Raw genomic sequence first — 26442 nt, 5'->3', positions numbered from 1 at the left:
TAAAAAACTTAAGCATTTTTATATTAGAACAATATTTATTCCATATACTCATAAAACCTAAAAAACGAGAATAAAAATATATTAAGAATAAAACAGTACTAAAAATTAATAAATTCAATAAATAATATGCATTCTATTTACAGAAGCTATTGCCTTTAATTAGATCTATTCTTCTATAACCAAAAATAATATTGCCGCAAAATGTATCTAAACACATCCCGAAACACACATCATTATTATATAGAATCATTTTTTTTTAAATTTTCAGAACTATCAAACGTCGAAACACTATTGGTATTTGTAGGAAAAAATCCAAGCTTAGGAAGACTTTCAGTTTGCCAAGCACTTACTGTTTCATTTTCTGAAGCCGAACTTGCTAAAAACCTATCTTGAGAGCTATAAGACTCAGATGCAACAAATGATAAAGTATTTGTAATATCAGATGTCTGTGAGGGTGTATACTGCTGAAGATTATCAAACAAAACGGAAATATTTGCTGATCGTAAGATAGAAGGAGGAGATAAATAATTAGAAATCGGCATCGGACAATTTGTACTATACATACTAAGAGGACTCGAATGAAAATTCATACAAGGTGTCGTAGATTGTTCATAGTTAGTTGAAGGTGTAAATAATTGTTCATTATGAGACGGACTATAAGGAAAATGATCAAAAACGACTTCCCGACAAATAGTAATTCCAGCATCAGAAAACACTGTCTCGAATTCCCAAGCAAGAAGTGCCATCCGAGAAGAAGAATTCGTAAAACGTAACACCTCAAAAACAACAGTAATGCCTTTGACAGCTACATGAATTTCCCACTCTTTCTTACATTTTAATTTCTCAGCATTAAGAGGAGTGCTTGTTGAATGACAACCAGTAGACAATGTGTTTAATCCAGAAAGAAATGTAGCCCAAAAATCAATAGCGAAAGGAAGAATAATTGTATCATTGTTCACTAATGCTTTCTGTTTAAGTTCCAATATGCATTGACTCATCGTATAAATACGTATTACACATCCCCATGTTTCATCATGTACTGTAGGCGGTTTTGCCAGAACAAAATGAGCCTGAAAAGCACTTTTTTCATTATCTATATGAGGTGGTATCGAAAGCGTTGAAGTAACATGATAAACCGGACAAGTGATACCATTAGATGAAAGAAGAACTTCAACTAAAAAAGGAAATCGAACAGTCCAGTTAGGCAAAGAATCAAGAAAAACAGATGTAGAAAAGGAAGAATCTTTTAATCGAGAATAAACATGCTCGGAGGCAAACGTTGTTTTCCAAATCGAAAACTCCAAAATGCGAAAATAAGAATATTTAGATATATCTGACATCAAAGAATTACTATGCAATGTTTGTGAAAAATCAAATGCATTCGAACGTTGGTAAGACACTGATGAATTAAGCTGAGTAAAAGGTGGACTTGATGGAGAAAGAAAAGATGTGTTCGTTTTCGTCTTTTCAGGAGAAAGACATGGTGTATCAGAAACCATCTTTAAAACTAAAAACATCAATACACATAAATTCGACCATCAGCTTTACATTCAGGATCTTCTCGACGAAGATGCTTTAACACCTGAATATGACTTGAAACCTGTTTTCGGGTACGTATTTTTCCAGTACGACGATAAATATAATCAGCAATCAACTCATTTCTACCACACGGTTTCGACCCAACAACAATTTTACGCCGTCCTAACTTAGGAATACGCGCAATCGCTACCCAAAATCAATATAAATCCTTATATCCTTCCATAAACACGCACCGTCCATAAACGCTTCTTCTACATCAACTGGCCACACTTTTTCCCCCAAAACTTCTCGCTTTTCAGATTCTGTATGCGTCCTCTTTGCTCCTCGACCTCCATTCTTTTCTAATGAAGAAATATCTTGCCCATTTATTCCTACTTTTGTTGTTCCTTGCAGCTCAATATTTTGAGATATTTCTCCCAACGGCCATTTCTCTGCTTTCAACCCCTCAACAACCTCTGGCAGAAACTGGACTCCCTCCTGTATACCAATTACCATTAACAGCTTGTCCTATATCTGCTATTCAGCAGTTTATCGCCTTTATTCACCGTATAGAGGTTTTTTAACAATAACCGAAGCAGCGATGAGTTTATATTAAAATATCGCGTCACGTTCGCGATCAATAAGACGCGTAGAATCAATTAAAAATCACGCTAAACCGATAGATAATAGCTAAAATAATCAAAGACATAAATACAAATCAAATTTTCATCAAGTAAATAAAAATCTATTATTTTAAATGCATTTTAAATGAATATATTATTAACTAAGGAGAATAACATAAATAATATAAATAAAAAACAATTTGTAATTATATTGCTAATACTATAAGTGAGGAAAAATTAGAAAAAAATTTTAAAAAATAAAATCCATAGAAATTAAAAATTTGGAAAATATTTATAAACCAGAATCAAATCTATAACAATACTTTATTTAGTTATCTTAATTTTTTAGAATATTTTTAGATATAAATTAGAATAATAAATTCAACAAAAAAATATAAAACTATTTAACATTTACAATTGTGTTTACTATTTTAAAAAGCAATCTTATAACAATGCATATGCTTCTATAAAAGCTCTAATAATGTTTTCGCTATTTCTTTTCCATCTTCAATATTCTGCAATTTGTCACTTTCAATATCATCAACGCTCATATTATTTATATATTCTATTGTTAATTAAAAATAATATTCTGAAGTATTATGTTTACCCTGAAGAACTGTCTTAATAGAAGAAATATCTTTGCCATATGTTTTCAATAATTCCAAAACTTTTTTTTTTACTCCTAAATCTTCTACACATAACCATGCTAAAATCAAATCTATTGCTTGCAAACAATAAAGCCCAGAATCTAAAAGATCAATATAAATTTCAGATTCTTTTTCTTCTCTTTCATTTTGATTTAATCTTTCAAGTTCTTTCTTTATTTTTTCATTAGTAGAATCAACACGAGCTTCATAAAATCTTCTTAACTCTATAATCCGTGATATCTTTTCATAATCTTTTTCTACAAATTTAGCCAATATCCGAATACGTGATGCAGAATCTATAGGTAATGATCGTAGAAGAGAGGAAAATATTCCTAATAGATATTCTATAGCTTTAAATGAAACCTAAAACGGTTACTTTTTTAGTCATTAATCTTATTTAGAACCTTTTTCATAAAAATAGAAAAAATACTTCTTAATCCAGCAGCCTCAACAAGCCTTTCACAACAAGTTATACCATGTAATCCACAAAGAGCATGATCTAAAACTTTTAAACTACGGTATTTACAGAATTTTCCATCTCTAATATATTTAAAAAATGATTATATATATATATATATAATATATTTATATACCTTAACATTATTAAACATAATTCAATACCCTCTGCTTCAACGAACTTTTCTTTCCCTTCCTGCTCTTGTAAAAGAGAACATAAACAGTCAAAAATATTTTCCACAAATTCTTCTTCAATATCTTTAACAGGGTCTCTTTTACGATAAGGACTAAGAACATGTAACAATATATCAACACCATTTAAATTAATAAATTTTTTTCGTATAAAGGAACTCGATGATATATAAATAGCTAATAATTCTGCAACATATTGTTTATTTTGAGAAATAGGAAACTCTTTTATTTGAAGTCTTTTAAGCAGCCAATCCAAAATATTTGTGGAAGAAACTGCATTTTCAGAAAAAATAGGCGAAAATGAAGAAATGTTCTCAAAAATACCTATTAACTAATTAATTTTAACAAATAAAAACATTCGAAATACTCAAAGTATAATATACACCACGCTTATCTAATTCATTAGACTCATTTAGACGAGAAATATTATCCATCAAAGCTTTTAATAATTGCGATTCAATCTTAAACAATTAAAAAATACATTTTTTATATTCTAATATACCAAAGTATTAATCAAAGATTTCATTTGATTTTGATCATAATCAATATCATCATCTATTAATTCATCAAAAAGTTCTAATACTGCTATAGCGATATCAGCATTCTCATGAGACAGAAGACTAATCAATGAATCAAAACATCTTAAACGTATCATTTCAGGATATAATTCTGGATAACTAGAAAATACAGAAAGAGCCTTAATATCAGAATCCAAATCAGCTTCAGATAAAAGAAATCTATTTCTATTAATCAATATATAACTTAAAAATAATATTATCACTTTTCAGGATTTTCTGAATACTTAATTCGTAACTCTTGATTTTTTGTAATTCCTCTTTCAAGCTTAAGAACTAATTTCTTAAGAAGAGAAGCATCTACTATTTCAGGCTTACATATTTTAAATCTTATTTCCATAATAATATCATTTCATACCCCAACAAAATCATTTTTATCGTTTTCGTCCATGAGATCTAAAATATCTTCCTGTGTTTTTGTTAAACCACCACCGAAAAATCGTTCATCATCCTCCTCCACTCCAGAGAACACAGAATTTTCAGAAGCAGTAGTAAATGAACCATTTTTTTGATTATTTTCTCCAACGTAAATGTCTTGATTTTTTTTAAATGTTTCTAATGGATTAACAGGTGTAATTTTGCGTTTTTTTGGAATAAATTCAGGTTTCTAAAAATTTATTAAACAAAAAAAGAAAATACATATTAGTTACTTTAAATAATTCATCAATTTCCATAATTTTTCTTTTTTAAAAAAGTACAAAATCATTCATTCGATTAACCGATTTATCAACTACGTCAAAAATTTCAGAACAATAATAACTTATCATGACTTCCTACAACTCATCTTATTTGTATTATGGACAAAAACTACCAACACAAATGTATCCAGTGGCTCCTCAAATACATAATCCCTTTCAACGACCTGGTTTGTTCTGAAAATGAAAATCAAAAATCTCATAAATAATAGGTCAACTAGGCTTTCTTATGACAGCAGAAGAAGCTGCAATTGCAGAACAACAGTCTATATACTCCTCAGAAAATAGAGAAAATGCAAAACTTCGTAATCAAGCACGGTGGCAAGGAAAAGAAAAACGGATTACAGTGTTACGTGAAGGAGGAGGAACTGTATGGGAAGATCCAAGTCTTCTTGAATGGAACCCAGCACACTTTAGACTCTTTGCTGGAGATCTTGGTGGAGAAGTTTCAGATGAAACACTGTTTAAGGCTTTTCAACATTATAGAAGTCTTAGCAAAGCAAAAGTTATTAGGGATAAAAAAACAGGGAAAAGTAAAGGTTACGGATTCGTTGCATTTAAGGATCCGGATGAATTTGTAAGAGCATGGAGAGAAATGAATGGTAAGGAAAAATCTTTTTGCATAAATATAAAATATTCATTTTAGGTAAATATATTGGGTCTCATCCAGTAAAACTACGTAAAGCAAATACAGAAATTAGAGCAGTATCTATCCATCAAGAAAAACTAGAACAAAAGAAAAGAGCAAGCAGGTATGAACAAGAAAAAATACAAAGTGGAAGGATAAGTAAAAAAAAAGTAAAAACAATAAAACGATAACTTTTTTATTAAAATATAAAAACAGTATTATGAAACTTCTATGTAAATAAGCAGATTAACAAATAATACCATTCTAATTATTCCAAAATCCTAGATATTCAATTAAAATAGATAAATTATTTAAATCTAAAAAACTATCTTTTTGAAAAATCCTCTATATCGTCATATGGTTCCAAAGGAAATAATTCATCAGTATTAATTAAGGGCGTTGTCTTTCTATTTAATTTTCTAGGAGACTCTATTTCTTTTAATGAATAATATTTTAAAAAATTATATAATATAATTCCAGTAAGCGTTATAAAAAAACCTATAATATTTATAAAAGTAAGACGATCTTTAAAAAAGATAGCAGATGCTCCCATTGTAATAACTTCTTTACATATTCCTAAACATATAAAACAAATATTTGCAAATATTTCATTTCATACCCGCAACTGAAAGTGTTAAAACACTAGTTCTCTTAATTAACCTATTATAGATTAATTTATGAAAAAAAAAGCAATCAACTTACCAAAATTCACTTATAATCATAAAAAAAGCAATGATTCCTGGAAATACTAAAATTATTATAGCATTAATACCATAGTCCCAAAAAGGCGAATATACTATGTTCATTAATCCTTCTACTAATAGTGACATAAGCATCAAAGTAAAAAAAATAGATGGAGAAAGGAAATATATAAATGAAAACGGATTGAAAGAAATTGAATCAGCCAAAGACATCAGCTGAACAAGTGACCATTTAAGCCCTCCAAAGGCAGATGCCGTAATAGCCATAAAGAATCTATTTTTATTTATTTTCTTATATTGAAAAATTACTATATACCCTTCAAAAACAAATTCTATTTGTGTTGAAGCCATCATAACAACACCTACTGTAATAATAATAATAATAATAATAAGAGATATGCTTATTTTTTCAAGTCCAAAAATAAAAGCAAATAACAAAACAAATCCAAGAGACGATGACTTACACATTGCTTTCAAAACTGTAAAAAAGTACTACATATATTTAGGGAGATTACTATAAAACGACAAAGTTATTGTTCTAAGAGAAATATTTGAAAGTCCAATTTCCAAACTTGTAGCCATACCACATGGAATAATTTTCATTCTAAAAATATAAGAATACTTTTAAAAAGAAGTAAATAAAACAAGTGATCCTTCATCTCAAAACCTTTATTTACAGGTTGATATTGAGGAAATAATCTCATAATAACTATAGAAACACAAAATTCAATCAAAATATGTACACCTAGAATAAAATCAACAACCATATCATAAATAATTAAAAACAAACATGCAGAAAATAAAGGAAATTTAAAATTAAAATATTTTTCCGAATACATCCATTTATTATACAAAGATAATATTATTGAAAAAATAAACCTTAAAAACAGTTTATTAAATAAAAATAAAGACAGAGAAGCCTACCATAACATTATAAAAACAAGATTGCCCCATACATTTTTTAATAAATCTTTCTTTGCCTTAATAGAATGAGATGAAAATATATTGGAATTTTGATTTAAATTATTTTCCAAATTTATACAAGAATCAACATTAACATACTGATGAGACTGTTCTTTTAAACCATATGAAAATTTAAGAAGTGGAATAGTATCCGCCATTTTATTATAACACCATTTAACATTTTTATACATATTTAAGTTTTACGTTATACTCAAACATAATTATAATAATTATATATTTTTTATACAAAAATAATCTATGTTTTTATAAAGTCTGTATTTGCCCAATCTGGCAATTCAGTTTCAAAACACCATGAATTATCATCAGATTTATATTTCCAAGCATGTAAATAAATTTTTAAATCATTTTGTGAGGGATCAGAATATAATGGTGCTTGACAAATATTGCATACTTCACCAGTTAAAAGTTCACCAAGCCTAGATTCCCTTCTTTTTTCTGCTTCTTCTATTTCATCCATATACCAGGAAGCTGTTTCTGTTTTCCCCATTTTTGTTAATGAAGAAATCAACTCATCATCATTTAACATAAAACTACCTTTTTTACCCATATCTGATCCCCAAATCTTCATATTTGCATAAATTGGATCATTCAGTATAGGGTTACCTAACCACTGCAAATGGACTCGAAGCTGATGTGTTCTCCCGGTTAAAGGTTGACCTAGTTATTATATATTAAATAAAAATAAAATAAATATACACATACAATGAACAATGCTGTTTTTTCCATCATAATTTAATCGCCTAAAAATAGATTTAGATGATTTTCCATTTGGATGAACTCTATTTAATCCAAGCTTTGGCGATATTGTTAAAAGAGGTTCTGTACATATTATCTCCCCTCTTAGGTAATTAATAAAAACAATCAAAACAAGATATTTAATACTCAGGAAATAAACCATGCACTTTACATATATATTCCTTTAAAATACGTCTATCATACATCTTTTTACGCATTTCATCTGCAATACGTACATTACGAGCCAAAATCATTAATCCAGAAGTAAGCCTATCAAGTCTATTACATGCTATTTATTATTAGAAACGAAAAAAAAACGATCAAAAATACGAGCAAGACTAGAAAAACCCATTTCTGCCATCATAATATGTGTAATAGAATTATGTCGATATCGTCCAGCAGGATGAACCTAAACAATTTTAATAAAAAAAGTAAAAATAAATAAAAAATATTACGGGAATTCCAGAAGGCTTATTTATTACAACAATATCGTCATCTTGATAAATAATATCAATATTCTTATGAGTTACAGGTGGTTCGTGTCTATGACTAAGATGTTCTATAACATCTCCATCTTTTATTATTTGTTCAAATGTAGCAACATGCCCATTTACCATCACACGACCACCCTTAATTTCCTGCTCCTAGACCACGAATAAAAATATTAATCAACATAAATATAAAAATACATAATATTGCGGTGTTCGATCTCGAAACTCTGTAGAAAAAATATCATATATAGTACGGCCTCTCCACCTTTCTTTAGCAAATGTTTTATAATTGAAAAAATAAGGAACCACCTTCCTTAATCCTAAAATAAAATCAATATTTATTATATTATATTCGAAAACCACCATTATCAAATATATAGCAAGCATTTTCTAAAGGATTATATGAAGATTCTAATTTCTGATATTTTACAGATCTTCCTTTTTCATGTTTCAAACTCATCAACAAGTAATAACTACGAAATAGAGAATGTTTATTATATGAAAAACCAAAATTCTGTTTCAATTGAATAAATTTTTGGAATAAAATTTTTATAAGATGTTCGATAAACAATTTAACGTTTATTCTTTATATACTGTTTTATACTGCTAAAGAAATATTTTACAATAAAAATTTATCTTTTAAAAATAAAATAATATAATTACACAATTCAAAAACTTATTGTAATATAATTTAACAAAGTTATTGCATTTATATAATATAATAAAAACATCATTCATAGTGTATAATCTCACTAAATCTACTGATACTTTACAAACATCGTAAAATTTGTTTAATAATCATTTTAATTATTGTTAAGCATAATTATGTGGACTAGGGGTTTGATATTTCATAATTGAGATTCTTTGTATTTCAGCATCATCTGTATTTTGAAACCAAGAGCATATATAACATCGCATAACCTACAAAAACATCTATTTAGATTCATTCAATCAATATGTTTCATACAAAACATACCTTTCCCCAACTATATGGTATCAAAGGAATAAAACAAATTGTAATGAACTTTTTTTCATTAATAGGAGTAACTGAAACAACTTATCAGTAATATATCCATATTCTATTACATTGATTTTTTACCAGATATATTATGACATATAGGGCAATAAACAAATAAATTTTCGTATCCTAGAAAGATCATTAAATATTTTAAAATTTTATAATATACCTTGAACTTTAGTGCTAAAATCTTCAACTCCAAAAAAAAAGAAGCACATTAAACAAAAATTGCTACTATTATATTATTATATTACTATATATTATATATAACAATAATAAATGAATCATTTTTTTTAATTTGCATAAATCATTTCGATCAATAATTTATCAATTATTTTAAAATATTCAAAATTTACTTTTTAATACAAAAAATACAAAGTAGATTTTATATATGTTTCGAAAAATAATATATTTTATAATTATTAGTTTCTTTTAAAAACTAAAAGTAAAACACTTTTTATAAGAAAGAAATATTTTAATTAAATTTACTATTATTTTTAATTTAAAAGATTTAAATCATTGTTTTTAAATACATTTTCAAATATATATTAAAAATTAATTATTAAAAAATAATATCAATATTTAATCTATTCATTTCATTAAAAACTATTTAACGTTCAGCATTAAATCATAATAAACTTTAAAAAGACATCAAATCAATATATTTATACAAAATACAGAAAAAATTCAAACAACAATAATTCCTAGTTTTATTATATCTTCATAATAGGTACATTATAAATTTTTTAATTACATATTAATAACTTCGTCTTTCAATATATAACCTTTTGAGCATTAAATAATTTTTTCGATTTTGAAAACAAAGTAAAATTAATCAATAATTATACAATTCGTTATTTTTTCATTAAACATTAATACCACATATTATCTTTTCTAACATAAAAATCAATATACTAAATCCATAGATCTCAAAATATAAATTTTAATCATATCATTTTTCATATAAAATGGAATCTTAAACAAAAAGAACATTTCAAAAGTCAATAAACCATTTTTTAGATAGTTTTAACAAACTTTAAATGCAAAATTACATAATTTTCCTTATTTGTTCCTGCAACACACCTTTAATCAATTCTTATATTAAATATAACAGCTAATTTATTCTTCTGAGAAATTAAACATGTCATAATTTATAAAAACAAAAATTTCAATATCTAAAAATCTATATCTATAAACATTTATACAAAATCAAAATATTCTTTATGATATTTCAAATCATATAAAAACATCAATAAAAATAGATATTTTATAATTATCAGAAACATTTTATTATTATACATAAATTAGAAATATTTATAATCCATCTTAATCCATATCGTTCAACGAATTGATCCAGACTACCGTTTTTCTTAAAAAACATAATCAGATACTCATTTTATATTACAAAACTAATAATTTGCACTAAACACATTTTCTGGAATGATTAATGATAGTCAAACATATACACTTTCTATCGCAATGGGAATCATAGCCATATTTTTAATTTTCATTTATCATTTTATTGTTGTAAACGATGTTCCAAATAAACAGGATTAAGAACAGGAAAAAAATCACTGGATCATATATTGTCGTTTATTAACTAAAGGCACACTAACAGTAAGATTATATTAATATATATCCAAAAAAATTTTATTTTTTATAGATAATATTTTTTCATTACATATTTTCATGTATTTAAACTTAAAATTGTAAAAATAAATTATTTATTTACTGTTATATTTTTCATTTTTTTTTTAAAAAAAAAACAAAAACTAAAGTGTAAAACTACAAATTTTAACTAATATACATTAATTTTTACAATATCTTCACTCTTATAATCAAAGTTTCTATTTAATGTCTTAATATATATGGAGGTTCTTCGCCGTCTTTTTATAGGAAGACCACTTCAGGAACAAGTTAGTTGAATGATCACAATCATCTATTTCTTAGTGCTAACTAATTTTTCGTATTCAGGTAAGAGAATGGCAAAGAAAATTAAGATCAGAATGTCGTAATATTGATCGGCAACTTTCCCAATTATCTATTCAGGAAAACAAGACAAAACAATCTATTAAAAAGTATGCCAGTGAAGGGTCTTCTCATACAACACAGGTATCATGTCGATTGCTAACAAAAGAACTTATTCGAGCAAAAAAACAACGCTCTCGACTCGAATATAGTAAGGCACTTCTTAATAGCTTAAATATGCAATTAGATGAACAACTAGCAACACTTAAGATTGCAGGAATACTACAAAAAAGTACAATCATGATAAAAGATGTAAATAAACTAATACGTTTACCTGAACTTAATGAAACTATGATGGCAATCAGCAAAGAAATGATGAAAGTATACAAAATAAACACTCATTTTAAAAATGTCTATTAAAGCTAACTAGGCAGGGATTTTTGAAGAAATGGTATCAGATGCACTCGATATGGAAGATTTAGACCAAGATACAGTTGAAACAAAGCAAATAGATCAAATACTATTTGAAATCACAGACGGGCTATTGGGCTCAATAGAACCAGCGCCTACTACTCAAATTAATACGGTTGAAGAAACTGACCAAGAAGAAACATCTTTAGAACACATGCGGCATCGTTTAAAAGCACTTCGGAATTAAGAAACAAGAAAACGTTATTGAATCAAGATAATCACTGACTGTTATACTATCGAAAAAACACTAATAATCATTGAAAAGATATCAATCTAGAACCATTTAGAAACACCATTCTACAATCATCGGTCATTCATTATAACTACAAATTATTAAACAATTCTACATTATTGTTCTAAAATAATCAAATTATAAGTTATTTCTCTAACAGTATCAATGTACTTTCTAAATCTTCAATGGGTATTATATTCAATAACGTTATAATATCTAGAAAATGTTTTTTGAAAGAGATATTTTTTGAAAAAACATTTTCTTATGTAAGATTATGCTTTTATTCCAAAACTTTTTTCTAAAATTTATATAGAATACCCTCTAAACATCAATTTATTCTAATAAGGAAAATACTACTACATTTTATTTGAAAAAATAATTTAATAATTAAAAAAACTAGTATCCAAAATAAAAGACAAAATCCGATATCTAGTCAAATTCAACTTTATTTGCAAAAGATATGCCCTAAGGAGCCATTTTAACATCTTAAATCCACATTAAATCTATTAATGATATTAATGCTAACGTAGTTCTAAACTATATGTATTAAGCTATATACTGTATATATATATCATATATATATCATATATATATTGTATATGACCTGTATATAAATCGTTACACGCATTATATGTGCAATATATGTACCATACGTCCGCATTAGCTATATATTTACATTAATATATGTTGTATGGATTATACATTGATTGTACAGAATACAGATATTAAGTAAATGTAACGAATATACAATTAACAACATATTGTATCTATATACGTAACATACTCGTCACGTATGCAGATTATATATACTCATATATACTTGATGGACATGGAATATACATTTTATGTATAGTATGCACGATAATATACACTGAGAACCAGCCTCACTTTGCACACTATATGCTGATTATATTCTTATTATATACGTTATGTATACATTATGTAAATATTTACATACATACGCACATTGTACACAGTATATATGCATTCTACTTATATATACCTTGTATATGAAGTGCATGCCAAATTTTCATACAGAATACTCCCTGCTGTCTTTAATAACAAGTCTCTTCTTAGAAGCATATTTTTCGATTAAAACGCATTTATTCTACACTTTCTGCTTGATATTTAAGTACTTGTCTTTATAGTACAATTTCTCTGCTTCATACGTGACATAGTACCCCAAGAAAGCACTGCATCTTCGTCCTTGTCACCACAGTCAGCTTTATCGTCTGCTTCATAGTGCATCGCCTGCTTATGCCTCAAATATCGCTGCAAATATGGTCGTAATAAAAGATAACAGCAAATAACTATAACAATTCTCAATACATCTTATTCATCAGCATTAAACATTCTGCTCAACTATACTTACCTCGCAAACCATATTTTATCTCAATCGCAAACATCTCATATAAAATACGTAAAAATCCAGCGTTTTCAAAAAAGCTTACGTATAAGAAACATATAGTTTTATAACATACAAAGTTTCAAGCATTTAGAACAAAGAAATGCTTTTAACGTGATATAAATAATATAAATAATATAAGAAAACCATACAAAACACCAAAATTCAGGAAAAATCTCTATCAAAATGTTCTTAACCAGTATAATACTTGATAAAATAGTGCTATGCACGTGACACAAGCCAGAATATAAAACATCAAATAAAACATAAAAAATTCAACTAAAAACGCAAAATACACCTACAAAGAACTTAAAATACAAATAAATAGTATAATAAAGGAAATCTATCATCTGCATCATTTATAAATCATACATATTAACTATGAAACGGTTTAGAGATATGAAAAGTATAAAAATATAAAAAATATAAAAATACAGCACCTATTGCATATTACAATTACAAACAACATAAAAACAAAAACGACATATATATATTTTTAAGACAAAAAATGCTCTATTTTATTTTTTAAAATAAAATGTCCTTTTTAACTCACAAGGAGTCCGATACTGCGGGTATAAAAAGGCTCGGGGACAGCCACGTCAATGTACGAACGACCAAACCTCTATATAACACTTGACAAAAAAAAACACTTAAAAGCAGCAGTTTTAGCGAATATTTTAAAGAAAAACGGTGCTATTTAGATAAAGAAGCATCAGGACTTACATACGTGTGAGTTTGTTGGTATTTCAGTACTTTTTTGTGTGTCAAAGCGCGTTTATATTTTTTTCTATATCCTTTGGTAAATTAAGGCGATAATGATGCTTCTAGACAAGTCTTTAGACGGTACGTCTAGTAAATATAGTATACAGAAGATCGGATGCTGATAACAGTATAGAAATTATCGCTTCAAGGTCGACACAGATGCGAAGAGCCCCAAGACGGGCGGGCCGAAGAATTGTGAGAGGCCGTATAACAGGTCGGCTGAATGGTCGTGTGGGGGGCCGTGCAGGCCGTGTAGGAACAAGAAGACTTAGAGGCATTGTGAGCTCAACGGCAGCGGCAATACAGGCTGTGATCGATGAAGGAAGCAAAATCATTGTTAGCAATTTGGTAAGTGTCTAGTTTTGGATACAGCCACTGCACACGAAGCTAGACTGACGTGCACCAGCCGTCTGATGTGACCGAAGCTCAAATTAAGGTATGAAATCATCAAAGCAAAGACTTTAAAGAAGCGGAACTATCGCCCTCGTTTGGACGTCGTCGCGTTTCTCGTCTGTTCACCGCTTTTCCTCCATATTCCTTGATATTCATTTACCAACCACTATCTCCTGCTTCAAAGGACCTCTTTTCTAATTCCATTGGACCCACACGTAGATGCTTTTTGAGCTATGGGCCTAATGGCCAGTCAAAAGGCATTGCTACTGTAATTTTTCAAAGAAAAGCGGATGCCGGCCGAGCCTACAAAAAATACGAGGGGAAAGTTATCGATGGTACTCGGAAGCTAAAGGTCTTTCTTTTCTCTCTTTAGCCGTAACCTGACTTTCCAGATTGAAATTGTCCTCGACCCTAAGATGTCTTTGGCTGCTTCTTCTCTTTCACAGCGTGTCACTTCAGAACTGCCCCGGTACACCGCCTTCCCTGCCTGCCTTCTATTTACCTTCCTAGAACCCGAAGAACTGGAGCACTGAGAAGAGCGGGCCGCTTCAGGTCCTCCAGACCCAGAAAAACTGCTGAAGAGCTCGATGCCGAAATGATTGGTAACTCCTCCCCCTTTCCTGCCCCTCCTCACCCTGCAGACTATTTTGGCAGTGCTAACCAGGAACCTGCTACTTAGACACTCCTTAGGCACTCCTTAGATATATATCTCGGTTCATATCTATTAACTAATTTAACTCTGCGTTTTAGCTGCAAAACACCTGTATACAACTAAACATCTGCAAGCCGGTCCCATAGTCTGTCGTTTATACCGTTCATCCTTCTCCAGCGCCATCCCCGGACACTCGCTCATCGATGTGTCCCGTACATTACCGCACTATATCCGAGGTGCGACAGAGCGGACACCCCCTGTGTCCGGGTCCTTCGACCTGCGCACCGCTGCCCGTATATTCTCCTTCTTGCCGCGTGCCTTGGCCTCCGGCCCCACATGCTGCCTTGCATACTCGGCCATCAGCTCGTGCTGGCCCAGTAAGACTCATTCCTACCACCTGGAACATACAAGCCCCTCGTTCCGCCGCGCACACAGCTTCTTCTGTCAGCACCGCTCTGCTCATACAGTCCCTACAAGAACGTCCTCGACATTCACAACTTTTCCCCCGCGGTGCTTTGCAAACGACTCGATGTCCTCTGCAAGCGTGTAGATCTGCGAAAACACAAGTGTCGACAGCGACGCTACAAAGCCCGACGTCGGCGCTGCCTGGAGTTCCAGAGACTCTGCTTCTGCAATCTGCTGTGTCGTGTGCCACACTGCAGATTCGAGCGCTGCCGTAAGCACTGCACCAGCAACGCACACATACCTTGTTTCTGCAGCGCCTTTTCTTCGAGCGCAGCAGCCATGCCAGACGGACGGGCACCATGGAAACTAACTCAGCGTTGCCGCGGAGACGGCACGCTGCACGTGACACTCGCATATACGCACGTAGTGTACATAGGCTAGTATTGCAATACGTATACATATTACAGTGTGCATATTACAGTGTGCACAGCATGTATGCTGTGCGTGCATATGCGCATATATGCGCATATATGCTGTGCACGGAGGCCTTGGAGGCCAGCTGTTTACCGACGCGCCAGTCAGTCGCCGGCTTCCGGCGACTCGTCCTTCTTGTCTTCCCTGGACTCGTCGTCCATATCGCTCGGTGCGTCTGAGTCCGAGTCCATATCGTCCAGCTTCGGCATATCCTCTGCGTCTCCATTGCCCGAGAACCCGTTGAAGTCAAAGCCGTCCATTCCCCCGAACTGGGACGAAAAGTCGTCTGTACGCACATTCTGCTCGTCCTCGTCCACCCACTTGTCAAAGTCTGTGCGGATGTATCCACACTTCCCCGGCGCCTTGACCAGCCGCGGCCAATACTTGTCACCAAGCTCTTTCTTTTGCAGCGTCAGAAAGACTCCTCGATCCGTCCGGTGCACCTTAAGGCTCTGTCTATGTCAGTTTTGCCTTTACAGGCCTCCTTAAGCCTTCAAGCCTCGACCTCTTTCTCGACTTCTTTGTAGAACTCGAGCGTTACACTGTATTTTCCGCCAGCTCTTGTCTCTGCGTTGAAAAGCAGTCCCGTAGCAGTGACGTCGACCTTTGGGTCAACGGTGTTTGGAGCCTCGAATGTAAGATACAGGACATTCTTTGCAGCATCTGTCTCAGACGACCGCTGCGCCCACTTGACTATCTCTGTCAGTCTTTTCCCTGCGCAGCATGCTCACCTTCTGGAGTCGCGTGCATCGTCGCGGTTCCGTCCCGCTGGGGGACCCTTCACAGGGCACCCGGACACACGCCGCCTCTGCACTGCACATGCGCTGCACAGTACAGACATATATACATATATACATATATACACATACACTGATATAGACATGCACGCATACACATAGATATATACACGCATACACATGCACAGACGCACACACGTCCACTCATGTGCAGCGCGTGCACCGCAGTGTAAGCAGTAGTGTAGCAGTGCATGCACTATGGACGCATGTGCAGTGTATGCACTGCACATATAGCATAGATAGCACATATAGCATACATAGCACATATAGTGTATACAAACGTATATAGCATATAGCATAGTGTATTAAGTGTATATAACATGCATAGCATACACAGCGTGTAGCATACACAGAATGTAGCGTGTACAGCAGATAGCGTGCATAGTATGTGCAGTGCATAGCACAGTACGCACAGCAGTGTTATAGCATGTATGCACTGTGTATAGCATAGACGGCATATATATAGCATAAACAGTATATAGTGTGTATAGCATGGATAGTATAGTGTGTATAGTATATATAGTGTGTACATGTGTATGTCAGTGTATATATGTATGTGCATATATGCGTGTGTATATGTGTGTATATGTATATATATGCGTGTATATACGTGTGTATATACGTATGTATATCTGTACATATGTATATGTGCAGTGCATATGTCAGTCTGCGTTGCATATGATGCATACAGTGCACTGTATATGTATAGTGTGCGCTATATTTGCTGTATACACATTTTACACGGTGTACACAGTATATGCACTATGTGCACTGTACATACTGACACCCATACCGTTTGCCTGTGCAGTGTGTGCATACACCCGCTATATACACGCGCATACACATATATAGACACATACACTGATATATATACATATATACAGTGACATACACCTATACATACATATACACATACACACATACAAACACTCACCGACACACAGCGCATGCACCGTAGTGTGTAGCAGTGTGTGTACTATATATGTGTCTATAGTGCATACACTGCTACACTATACGGCGTATACGCAGCAGCATTGCAGGTACACTGTGCATACACAACGCATACAAAGCATACTGCATACATAGCATAATACATAGCATATATAACATATATAGTGTATATAAGTGTATATAATATAGCATACATAGCATACATAGCATACACAATGTGTAGCATATATAGCATATATAGTGTATACGGTGTATATAGCATATACAGTATGTATAATATGCACAGTATATATGGTGTGCAGTGTATATGCAGTGTATAGTGTGTGCACAGTGTATAGTGTGTATGTATAGTTACAGTGCACATAGTGCATATAGTGCATATGGCATATGGTATTTATGGTATTTATAGTATACTGTGTACATGACGTGTATGATATATAGCTATGGCGCATACAGTGTCTATGAACGTATAGTGTATGGTTATAGTGAATACAGCATATATGTAGTGTATACAGTGTATAGTGTATATCTGCAGTGTATAGTGTATATGTATATGTATGGTATATAGTATAGTATATAGTATATAACTACATGAACAGCTACAGCGGGCACAGCATGTCTAGTGTCTTGTGCTACAGTGTGCCAAAGTATGGCATATATAGTGTATACAGTGTATAGCGTGTTGTATAGCATAGTTAGCAATGGAATGTACAGCACAAATATACAGCAGAGAGTGCTGTATTATATATATAATACATATACTATAAATGCATACAATGCACGTTGTGCATATACTCTGCTGCACAGTATACACTTATGCTATATGTATGGCGCATACAGCAGTGCATACAGCAGTGTATACTGTATAGCATAGTGTAAAGTATAGTGTATAGTATAATATACTGTATAGTGTAGTGCAAAATATAATATAGTGCAGTGCAAGATATACTCTACAGAACACGGTGCGTATGGCATGGCTAAGTGTGCACACAGTTTCCAGTGTGCAGTGTAGCGTGCAGTGTCAGTGGCAGAGTGGATATTCTGTATAAATGTAGTGTGCACAGCACGTGGATAGCACAGCTTATGCAGCACACAGCAAGTGTGTGGTTTGTAGTATATAATTTAATATGTGTATAGTATATACTGTGCAATATACACTATGGTATGTGTATAGTGTGTGTATGATATGTCTATGGTGTACACTGTGCGGTATAACTATAATGCATATATGTATATATGTATATGTATGGTATACGTTGTGCAGTGAGCAGTACACTCTGTACAGTATGTATACAGTGTGTGTATAATGCAGTGCACTTGTTACAGCAGAGAGTATAGTGAGCGTGCTGAGCGCATACTGTAGTCTTTGGGATGCATAGTGTAGTGTGGGGCAGAGTATATAGTGTGAGTGCGCAATATGTAGCATGCAAGGTTGTATGCTGTATAATATGTGCTCTGCATAGCATACGTGTACTCTGCAGATGCAATTTAGTGCGGCATATATATAGCATGTATACAACATATAGGATGCATATAACATATATATAACATGTAGAATGCATATAATATATAGTGTATATAACATATAGTATGTATATGGTGTGTAGAGCACATAATATGCAGCATGATAGCATGCAATGCATAATCTAGCATATATTGCATACTGTGTGACTTGCAGCCGTATATGCCATGTATTCAGATGTATACGATGTATACAACATATAATGTAATGCAGATTACAGATAACGTCTGTGCTCTTATTCTACGTGGTTTTGGAGGAAAGGAGACACGTGTGCGCATTTTGCACAGTGTGCATGTGGAGTATATATAACGCATAGCACAGTGCACACCTTATAGTATACGCAGGGCAATGCAGAGACAGAATTGTAGTACACATAGAATGCATCGTGTATGCAGTGCATCATATGTATAGAGTGTATAATCTATATACTCTATAAGTGTATGTACTCTATAAGCGTATATAGTGTATATAGTGTATGTAGTATATAGTTCATAGTGTAGTGTATAAAGTATAGTGTATGCACATGTTATATACGCTTATATGCGCTCTGAACATGCAAGTCTTGTTTGCAGAATAATCTAGTATCCGAGTATAGTCCGAGTATAGAGTGTCCGGTGCAAAGCTCAGCAGTTGAATGCGTGCTCAGTGCTTCGAGTCACAATGGTCCGGAAAACTGTCCAAAGACCCCGACAGGTCACCACAGACGCTGCAAAGCGTATCCGGCCAGGAATAGTGTCTGCATTTGGTGCAGGAGGAGCCCTTTTTGCAGCATCAATTGGCGGCTTTGGCCCTGAAAAAGTGCATATTTTTGACACTCACCGAAGCATCCAACGCACAAGTATAACACTCGATAAAGGGTTTATTTGCCAAAGTCTTCTATGGATCGAAATCGACGGTATAAAACAAAGAGAAAAACAAAGTAAAAAAGCCAAAAAAGAGTCCAAAAATACTCATAAAAACGCCAATAAATCCAATAATTATACACATACACTGCCAACTACTGCAGACATACTTTTATGTATTGGACTGTCAAACGGTGACATTCTTGTTTTTTCAACCACTCAGGATAAAGTTATCCTAAGGCTTTCTGGTGGTCATACTGGAGATGTCTATGGACTTGCTTTCTCAGGTGATACTCAAATATGGAGTTGTGGTGCAGACGGAAAAGTAGTACAATGGGAGCTTTTTGAATCAAAAATACTAAGGTATACTGGAAATATCTTGTCTTTATATACTCTATACTAACAGTATCTCAGTACATCGACTGTCTGTACAGAAAGCCTTTTAGCACTTGTATATAGCGATAACGAGGTTATTGTGTCTTCGGACACTCTCTATGTGTGTCCAGTTACAAGGGGAAGAGAGGGTGTCCTAAATAGTGGTATCCATGACAACGATATGTCTGCAGAGGATCTCTGTAGAGAGGGTCTTTCGAATATACAGACACTCAGCGAATGGGTAAGCATAGGAGCACATGCAGAAGTAGTCAATGCATTGGCACTGTGGAAAGATGGAAATGGGGAGCGACGTGTTGTCTGTGGGTCAGTAGAAGAGAGGTTTATCAGTGTGATAGGAGACGAGGGCTGTCTTGGCGTGCTAGTAGCAGAAGACGGTGTACGGCGGATCTTTACACTGACATCAGTCTATAAAACAGAGACACAGGAGGGGAGCAGTGGTAACCAAGGAAACGATAACCTAGGTAACGGTGACCATGGTGACAGTACACACGTGACCTCTATGGTTGCCGTGGTAACAATCACTGGAAGAGTCAATGTCTTCAGAAACATTCTGCAGCGGAAAGGCAAAGAGCGTACACAAGCACCGGTTCTAAAGATACACGTATTGAGGGAAAACGGAGAAGAAATCGACATTATTGATGCATGCATTGAAGACAGTAGTTTGCTTATTGCAGCAACGACCGGTGTTGGATTTGTCTTTGAGCGGGTTATATATCTCGACAAAGGAGTGTTGAAAGAAGGCGACCTGTATGTGCAGGTTACGAGTTCGAATCTTGCTGGAGTATATGTAAATGGTAATAGGGTAGGATTAACCCTAAAACACATGATTAGGGTTATAACCTGTGTCTTAGGATAGGGTTAGGGCGTATAACGATGCAAACGCAGTGGTGCTTGACGGAGACGAAATAGATGAACAAGAGAGTGAAGAGGAGTCAATTGAGGAAATTGGGAGAAAAAAAGATACAGACAATGGTTTAAATAAGGACTTAAATAAGGATCTAGAAAGAGAATTAAATAAGGAATCAACTGTGGGATCAATTGAGGATTTAAAAGAAAATTTAGATGAAAATTTGAGCAGACGATCAGCTAAAGGGTTAGATAAAGAGTTAAATGGACGTTTAAAGAAGCGTTTAAATAAGGGGTTAAATAAGGATTTATTTGAGGATTCAATTGAACCTTTGAATGAAGCAAAAAAACTGAATAAGCAAGATGAACCAGGTGAATTGGGTAGATCTAGTGGATCAGACAGCGGAATGGAAGTAGAAGAGGATAAGGGTCATGATACAAGAGGAAGTGGGAAAGATAATGGTCTTTTTTTGGATGATAAAAGGATTTCAGTGCGTCAGAAAGCAAGAATAGATAAATTGAAGGAGCAGACGCTTGAAGAAAGGCTTGAGGCGCTTGAAATGAAGGGAATAGAGGCAGAAGAAACAGCAGTACAACTGCCATCAGCGAGTTCATTGGCTTCAGTGCTTGTACAAGCGCTGCAATTGAACGATAAGGTTTTACTAGACTCATGCTTGAACTGTGGGGACTCAGAGACAGTTTTGGAGACAGTAAAGCGACTGGAATCACCAAAAGCAGTGGAATTGCTTAAGCGAATTGCAGAACGTCTTTCCAGACGCCCAGGAAAGGTAGCAGTGCTGAATGTGTGGATTCGGTGGACGATTATTGTCCATGGAGGGCATCTTGTAGCGGTAATAAACAAAGAGGATGTTTTAAGCACACTAAATAATATAGTTACCGGATCTTATGAAAACACTTTCGTCTTTACAAATAGCACTACAACGCCGTGCATCGGCATTGCCGAAATTGCTTGCACTTCATGGTCGTTTAGATATGATAAATGCACAAATCAGATTAAGGAGGGAGTCTAGTTTGAAAAGCGAGGAATCCGAATCAGAAAATGAGTATATTGAAGAAGACAGTGATGAAGAAATGTTAGCCATTGAAGAAACCAACCATATTAAAACATCGGAGGATGATAACACTAATAATGAAACAGAAGCATCTGATTATGAAACTATAGATGATCATGATTCAGAAGAATCTGGTGTGTCATTGGATGGGGTATCAAGTGAAGCATCAAATGATGAACTGAACGATATCAGTGAATCAAATGACAACAGTGACACAAATGATATTAATGACGAAAATGTTTCCGAAAGTGTTTCAGAAAGTAATGACGAGTTAGTAGTAAAAAAAAGACGGGAAGAGTCAAAGAAATGAAAATAATGAATTTCCATTTATGTATTCAGACATGTTATAAACTATACAGAGAACATATCTTTTTATATGAAAATAAAATTTGCATGTTTTTAAAAATCAAATATAATATAGGATGTATTCATATTTTTAAAAAATTAAGGGCAGGATATTTCCATATTATATAGTGGCATTTATTTTTGTTTAATATAGATTCTTATAGACATAAAATAATTAAACGCTTAAAAAAAACACTTTAAACATGATAAAAATACAAACATATTTTATATTTGCAAAAAAACCTATTTATTTTTGATACTTTTTTGTTATTAATATCGAGTGTCCGGATCCAGACAAGATTAATTTGCTTTGAAAGCCCTATATCAAAAAATTATGGCTTCTGATGTAAGGATAAAAATACTTTTTTTGAAATTGCTCTGATACGATTCTTTCATAGACAAATAAACATCTTCCAACTAAAAGTCTATATTCTCGAATAAAGAATATACCTTTAGAATTATATCCTCTTGGTAATTATTTTCATTTTCTTATTTTTTAATACATCCTAATTGTAAATTCACAGGCGCTGTTCTTCTAGTTGGTCTTGGGGGTAAGTATTAATTCTATTATTTAAACGCAAAAAAGGCATTATTCCACTATTTTTTATCTTGTACATCATTTTTCAATTATTTTTCTATCAATAACTAATCATTTTTTATACAGCTGCGTGTTATCAACTTGGAAATGTAAGAAATATATTTATTTTGTTCTTATATTTACTCTAATAGAAATTATTTTATGATCCCAGCGTAAGATACAAATAAAGACTATTACTAAGGAGCTAAAAATTCATATATAGCTTCGGCGATATCCAAGCAAAAAATCTGCCCATTAAAATAGAAATATTGCTTTTTTTTCTTTAAAACTTAATACTTTTCATTTTTTACCGCCAAAACTAATAACAAGGCTGTATAAATTAGACGTAAGACTATATAAGGATCATGCGTATGTAAAATATTAGAGCTCTAACATTTTTTATCTACTTTTCTGAATGTTTTCGTTCTTTTCTACTTTCTTCTTTGTAAATCTCCAATACAGTATAGTCCCAGCTGTATTTGCAAAAAAATAGTGCTGCAAGATACTGCTGATTAACAAAATTACAACGGATGAGAAATAGTTGATGTTGGATGTGCATTTTCTGTCTGTTGCGTACTCTGCATTATCTTTTGTTGCTCAACTGCCTTCCAATCATCCTTATCAACCTGATATCGTTGAATCCATGCTTCTTGTTCCCAAACTAAAACAAATTAGTTCAAATTCACAATTGGCAGCATAATTTACCAGGAATCTTTGATCCAAGACCCTCCAATATCGCTTTTTCTGCACGTGCACGTGTTACATGTAGAATCCGTCCGAATGCTTCTGACTGATCCATATTATCGATTGCATCCCATGCATCTCCTTCTTCTTTAAATTCAACATACCCAAAGCCCTGATGGGGTTCATCTTCAATATCTTAGTTGATATTATTGCATTTTAATATTCAACCTAAATTCTCATCCCGTGGAAGTTCTACTCGGACAATCTCTCCAAAAGGAATAAACATTGAATACAAAGTCTGAGGTGTTACTTCCTCAGATAATCCAGCTGCTTTCTTTTAAAACTGTTGTATATTTCTACTTCATTTACTTACAGACATGCAATGTTGTCTGAATTTGTTCGAGTGGCATAATCAAAATGTTGTTGCACGATGTTTTTCAAAAGAAAAAATCGAAAAATAAAAACGAAAAAAGAAGAGTTAAAAGTCAGCCAAAGTCAGCTAGAAGGTGCATGTGAAATATATATGTTGTGTATATAACACATATAGTAAACATATACCTAAAGAAAGTGCATATTCTATATAATCTAATATCTTGACTCGTTCTATGATTTGTAGTCCTCATTCTAATATATATATTGCAAACTAGATACTGTTTATATGAAATAACTTGAAACAAATCAAAAACTGAGTGTAAGATTGCTTAATTGTTTAATTGCTTATGCATATGTTGCAAATAACAGCAAAATACAGTGTTTAATATATACCCTAAACATACTTTTGATATATATGTTTAGCTTTGCATGTGTTCAACTTTCGCATAGTTATTCAATACTTTAGAACCAATTCAATGCTTAAAATTTAAATTCACTGTTTAATAATATAAAAACTCTAGTTATATTATTATTGTAAAACTGCTGGATTTGACCAGTACATTGCTTTTACAATAAATATAATGTAAATGTAATATAGTAAAACAACAGTAAAATATAAACCAACTTGATAAAATACAGTATACTTAGATCCAATATATGTTTCTTTAGCCTAATAAATTCAACTTAATAAATATACTTTTGAATAATATAAACGTATTGTTATATTTATGTATTATATGTAGCATGCATATAAAGTATGTGTTATGTATTGCATATGCATATTCTATTACACTTTTCTTATACCGGAATGAATATGTTAAATATGCAACACTAGACATTCTATATACGTTTATCCTCTTGTTTTACACATATTTTTTAGAGATGTATTTTTTGGAGATATATTTCCTAGATATCGCTCAAATATTCTTTCTATTAAAAACTTTGCACTTCATATGTGTTTCACTAATAGGATACTACTGATATAATGTTCTCCATAATGCATTTTTATATTTTTTTATGCATTGCTATTTATATTTATACTGAAGATGCATACGAATGCTGCATGCGTTCAACAGAAATCTCAAGAACACTTTGCTGAATTTCACTACCATTATACACAATACCTGCATTAACAACATCTCCATGTTCAAGAGGACCTACTCCTTCTGGAGTACCAGTCAGAACAATATCATTCGGTTCAAGAGTCATGATTGATGAAATATATGATAAAAGCTCCGGAATACGACGAACCATAAGCCTTGTAGAACCATATTGCTTTAAAACATCGTTAATTTTCAGATATAGCTCACAATTGTGCGGGTCAGTAAGCACATCTTTCGAAATCAAATCACTGTTTCAAAAAACCTAAGTCTTATAAAACCAAAACATATTCAAACCTGACTGGGCAGAAAGTATCAAAACCCTTAGCTATTGTCCACGGCATTCCCTTTTTTTTTGCTTCATCTTGCAAGTTACGAGCCGTTATGTCAATTGCAACAGCATATCCTGCAAGTGCATCAAATGCTGAAACTTCTGATCGACAATGGCTCAATGTCTTTCCAATAACAAGTGCAAGCTCAACCTCATGATGGGCAACCATTCTATCACAAATTCGGACAGATCCACCTGTTTGTATTATTGATGATGGTGGCTTTAGAAATACTGCTGGTAGCCCTATCGGTGCATTACGTTCTTTAATATGGCTACTATAAAAAATAAGAAAAATACAGAAAGATAAATGTCATTTACACGTAATTCCAGCCAATACAGACGATTTTTCTTGTTTTTAAGGCAAATTGTGCAAATCTATACATTTTTGTAGCAAACGAAACACGCTCAACGTATCGATACGTTACCACCCGTTAATTCCCGGTTTTCACGTATATATACTATGTATGTTAACTACATAATTTGGTATGAAATCAGCAAAATAGTAAAAAGATAATAAAAAACCGAAGATCTCAAGACTGGCTTTGATAAGTTTCAAATATTTTTGTAAAAGAATAAAAAGA

At 32.6% G+C, this 26442-nt stretch overlaps 14 protein-coding genes across 14 annotated transcripts; 4 read left to right on the top strand and 10 right to left on the bottom strand.

Annotated features, from left to right (window-relative positions):
• Nucleotides 1–236: 236 nt before the first annotated feature.
• Nucleotides 237–2034, bottom strand: T551_00784 (uncharacterized protein; the record flags this gene model as incomplete). Its single annotated transcript, XM_018373048.1, has 3 exons — nt 237–1507; nt 1549–1725; nt 1773–2034. 3 exons carry the CDS (start codon nt 2032–2034, stop codon nt 237–239), a joined length of 1710 nt encoding a protein of 569 aa, XP_018230794.1.
• A 571-nt stretch (nt 2035–2605) lies between these two features.
• T551_00783 (uncharacterized protein) lies at nt 2606–4685 on the bottom strand (the record flags this gene model as incomplete). Its single annotated transcript, XM_018373047.1, has 9 exons — nt 2606–2706; nt 2749–3151; nt 3193–3328; nt 3382–3760; nt 3804–3897; nt 3939–4173; nt 4218–4324; nt 4370–4618; nt 4662–4685. The coding sequence occupies 9 exons, from the start codon at nt 4683–4685 to the stop codon at nt 2606–2608; spliced, it is 1728 nt and encodes a 575-aa protein (XP_018230793.1).
• Nucleotides 4686–4776: 91 nt separating this feature from the next.
• Nucleotides 4777–5525, top strand: T551_00782 (uncharacterized protein; the record flags this gene model as incomplete). Its single annotated transcript, XM_018373046.1, has 3 exons — nt 4777–4876; nt 4919–5308; nt 5353–5525. The coding sequence occupies 3 exons, from the start codon at nt 4777–4779 to the stop codon at nt 5523–5525; spliced, it is 663 nt and encodes a 220-aa protein (XP_018230792.1).
• Nucleotides 5526–5659: 134 nt separating this feature from the next.
• On the bottom strand, nt 5660–7156 carry T551_00781 (uncharacterized protein; the record flags this gene model as incomplete). The annotated part of the gene is made up of 7 exons (XM_018373045.1): nt 5660–5910; nt 5954–5994; nt 6037–6309; nt 6352–6505; nt 6551–6639; nt 6681–6914; nt 6960–7156. The coding sequence occupies 7 exons, from the start codon at nt 7154–7156 to the stop codon at nt 5660–5662; spliced, it is 1239 nt and encodes a 412-aa protein (XP_018230791.1).
• Nucleotides 7157–7254: 98 nt separating this feature from the next.
• Nucleotides 7255–8705, bottom strand: T551_00780 (uncharacterized protein; the record flags this gene model as incomplete). Its single annotated transcript, XM_018373044.1, has 7 exons — nt 7255–7676; nt 7716–7858; nt 7902–8043; nt 8085–8163; nt 8210–8398; nt 8444–8565; nt 8609–8705. The coding sequence occupies 7 exons, from the start codon at nt 8703–8705 to the stop codon at nt 7255–7257; spliced, it is 1194 nt and encodes a 397-aa protein (XP_018230790.1).
• A 353-nt stretch (nt 8706–9058) lies between these two features.
• T551_00779 (uncharacterized protein) lies at nt 9059–9481 on the bottom strand (the record flags this gene model as incomplete). Its single annotated transcript, XM_018373043.1, has 4 exons — nt 9059–9166; nt 9222–9292; nt 9345–9392; nt 9433–9481. 4 exons carry the CDS (start codon nt 9479–9481, stop codon nt 9059–9061), a joined length of 276 nt encoding a protein of 91 aa, XP_018230789.1.
• A 1650-nt stretch (nt 9482–11131) lies between these two features.
• On the top strand, nt 11132–11889 carry T551_00778 (uncharacterized protein; the record flags this gene model as incomplete). Its single annotated transcript, XM_018373042.1, has 3 exons — nt 11132–11179; nt 11238–11612; nt 11662–11889. 3 exons carry the CDS (start codon nt 11132–11134, stop codon nt 11887–11889), a joined length of 651 nt encoding a protein of 216 aa, XP_018230788.1.
• Nucleotides 11890–13037: 1148 nt separating this feature from the next.
• T551_00777 (uncharacterized protein) lies at nt 13038–13340 on the bottom strand (the record flags this gene model as incomplete). The annotated part of the gene is made up of 3 exons (XM_018373041.1): nt 13038–13069; nt 13116–13265; nt 13307–13340. The coding sequence occupies 3 exons, from the start codon at nt 13338–13340 to the stop codon at nt 13038–13040; spliced, it is 216 nt and encodes a 71-aa protein (XP_018230787.1).
• An 817-nt stretch (nt 13341–14157) lies between these two features.
• Nucleotides 14158–15173, top strand: T551_00776 (uncharacterized protein; the record flags this gene model as incomplete). The annotated part of the gene is made up of 6 exons (XM_018373040.1): nt 14158–14191; nt 14235–14449; nt 14493–14537; nt 14679–14846; nt 14887–14963; nt 15005–15173. 6 exons carry the CDS (start codon nt 14158–14160, stop codon nt 15171–15173), a joined length of 708 nt encoding a protein of 235 aa, XP_018230786.1.
• A 190-nt stretch (nt 15174–15363) lies between these two features.
• On the bottom strand, nt 15364–15966 carry T551_00775 (uncharacterized protein; the record flags this gene model as incomplete). Its single annotated transcript, XM_018373039.1, has 1 exon — nt 15364–15966. One exon carries the CDS (start codon nt 15964–15966, stop codon nt 15364–15366), a length of 603 nt encoding a protein of 200 aa, XP_018230785.1.
• Nucleotides 15967–16129: 163 nt separating this feature from the next.
• T551_00774 (uncharacterized protein) lies at nt 16130–16775 on the bottom strand (the record flags this gene model as incomplete). The annotated part of the gene is made up of 3 exons (XM_018373038.1): nt 16130–16477; nt 16531–16718; nt 16757–16775. 3 exons carry the CDS (start codon nt 16773–16775, stop codon nt 16130–16132), a joined length of 555 nt encoding a protein of 184 aa, XP_018230784.1.
• A 3180-nt stretch (nt 16776–19955) lies between these two features.
• Nucleotides 19956–22762, top strand: T551_00773 (uncharacterized protein; the record flags this gene model as incomplete). Its single annotated transcript, XM_018373037.1, has 4 exons — nt 19956–20500; nt 20552–21335; nt 21385–22230; nt 22274–22762. 4 exons carry the CDS (start codon nt 19956–19958, stop codon nt 22760–22762), a joined length of 2664 nt encoding a protein of 887 aa, XP_018230783.1.
• A 1133-nt stretch (nt 22763–23895) lies between these two features.
• T551_00772 (uncharacterized protein) lies at nt 23896–24468 on the bottom strand (the record flags this gene model as incomplete). Its single annotated transcript, XM_018373036.1, has 4 exons — nt 23896–24035; nt 24080–24253; nt 24287–24385; nt 24432–24468. 4 exons carry the CDS (start codon nt 24466–24468, stop codon nt 23896–23898), a joined length of 450 nt encoding a protein of 149 aa, XP_018230782.1.
• A 997-nt stretch (nt 24469–25465) lies between these two features.
• Nucleotides 25466–26244, bottom strand: T551_00771 (uncharacterized protein; the record flags this gene model as incomplete). Its single annotated transcript, XM_018373035.1, has 3 exons — nt 25466–25781; nt 25828–26136; nt 26180–26244. 3 exons carry the CDS (start codon nt 26242–26244, stop codon nt 25466–25468), a joined length of 690 nt encoding a protein of 229 aa, XP_018230781.1.
• Between the last annotated feature and the right edge of the window lie 198 nt (nt 26245–26442).

Source organism: Pneumocystis jirovecii, assembly GCF_001477535.1.
Source record: "Pneumocystis jirovecii RU7 chromosome Unknown supercont1.3, whole genome shotgun sequence".
NCBI lineage: Eukaryota > Fungi > Ascomycota > Pneumocystomycetes > Pneumocystales > Pneumocystaceae > Pneumocystis > Pneumocystis jirovecii.
This window is presented reverse-complemented; position numbering and strand designations above follow the sequence as displayed.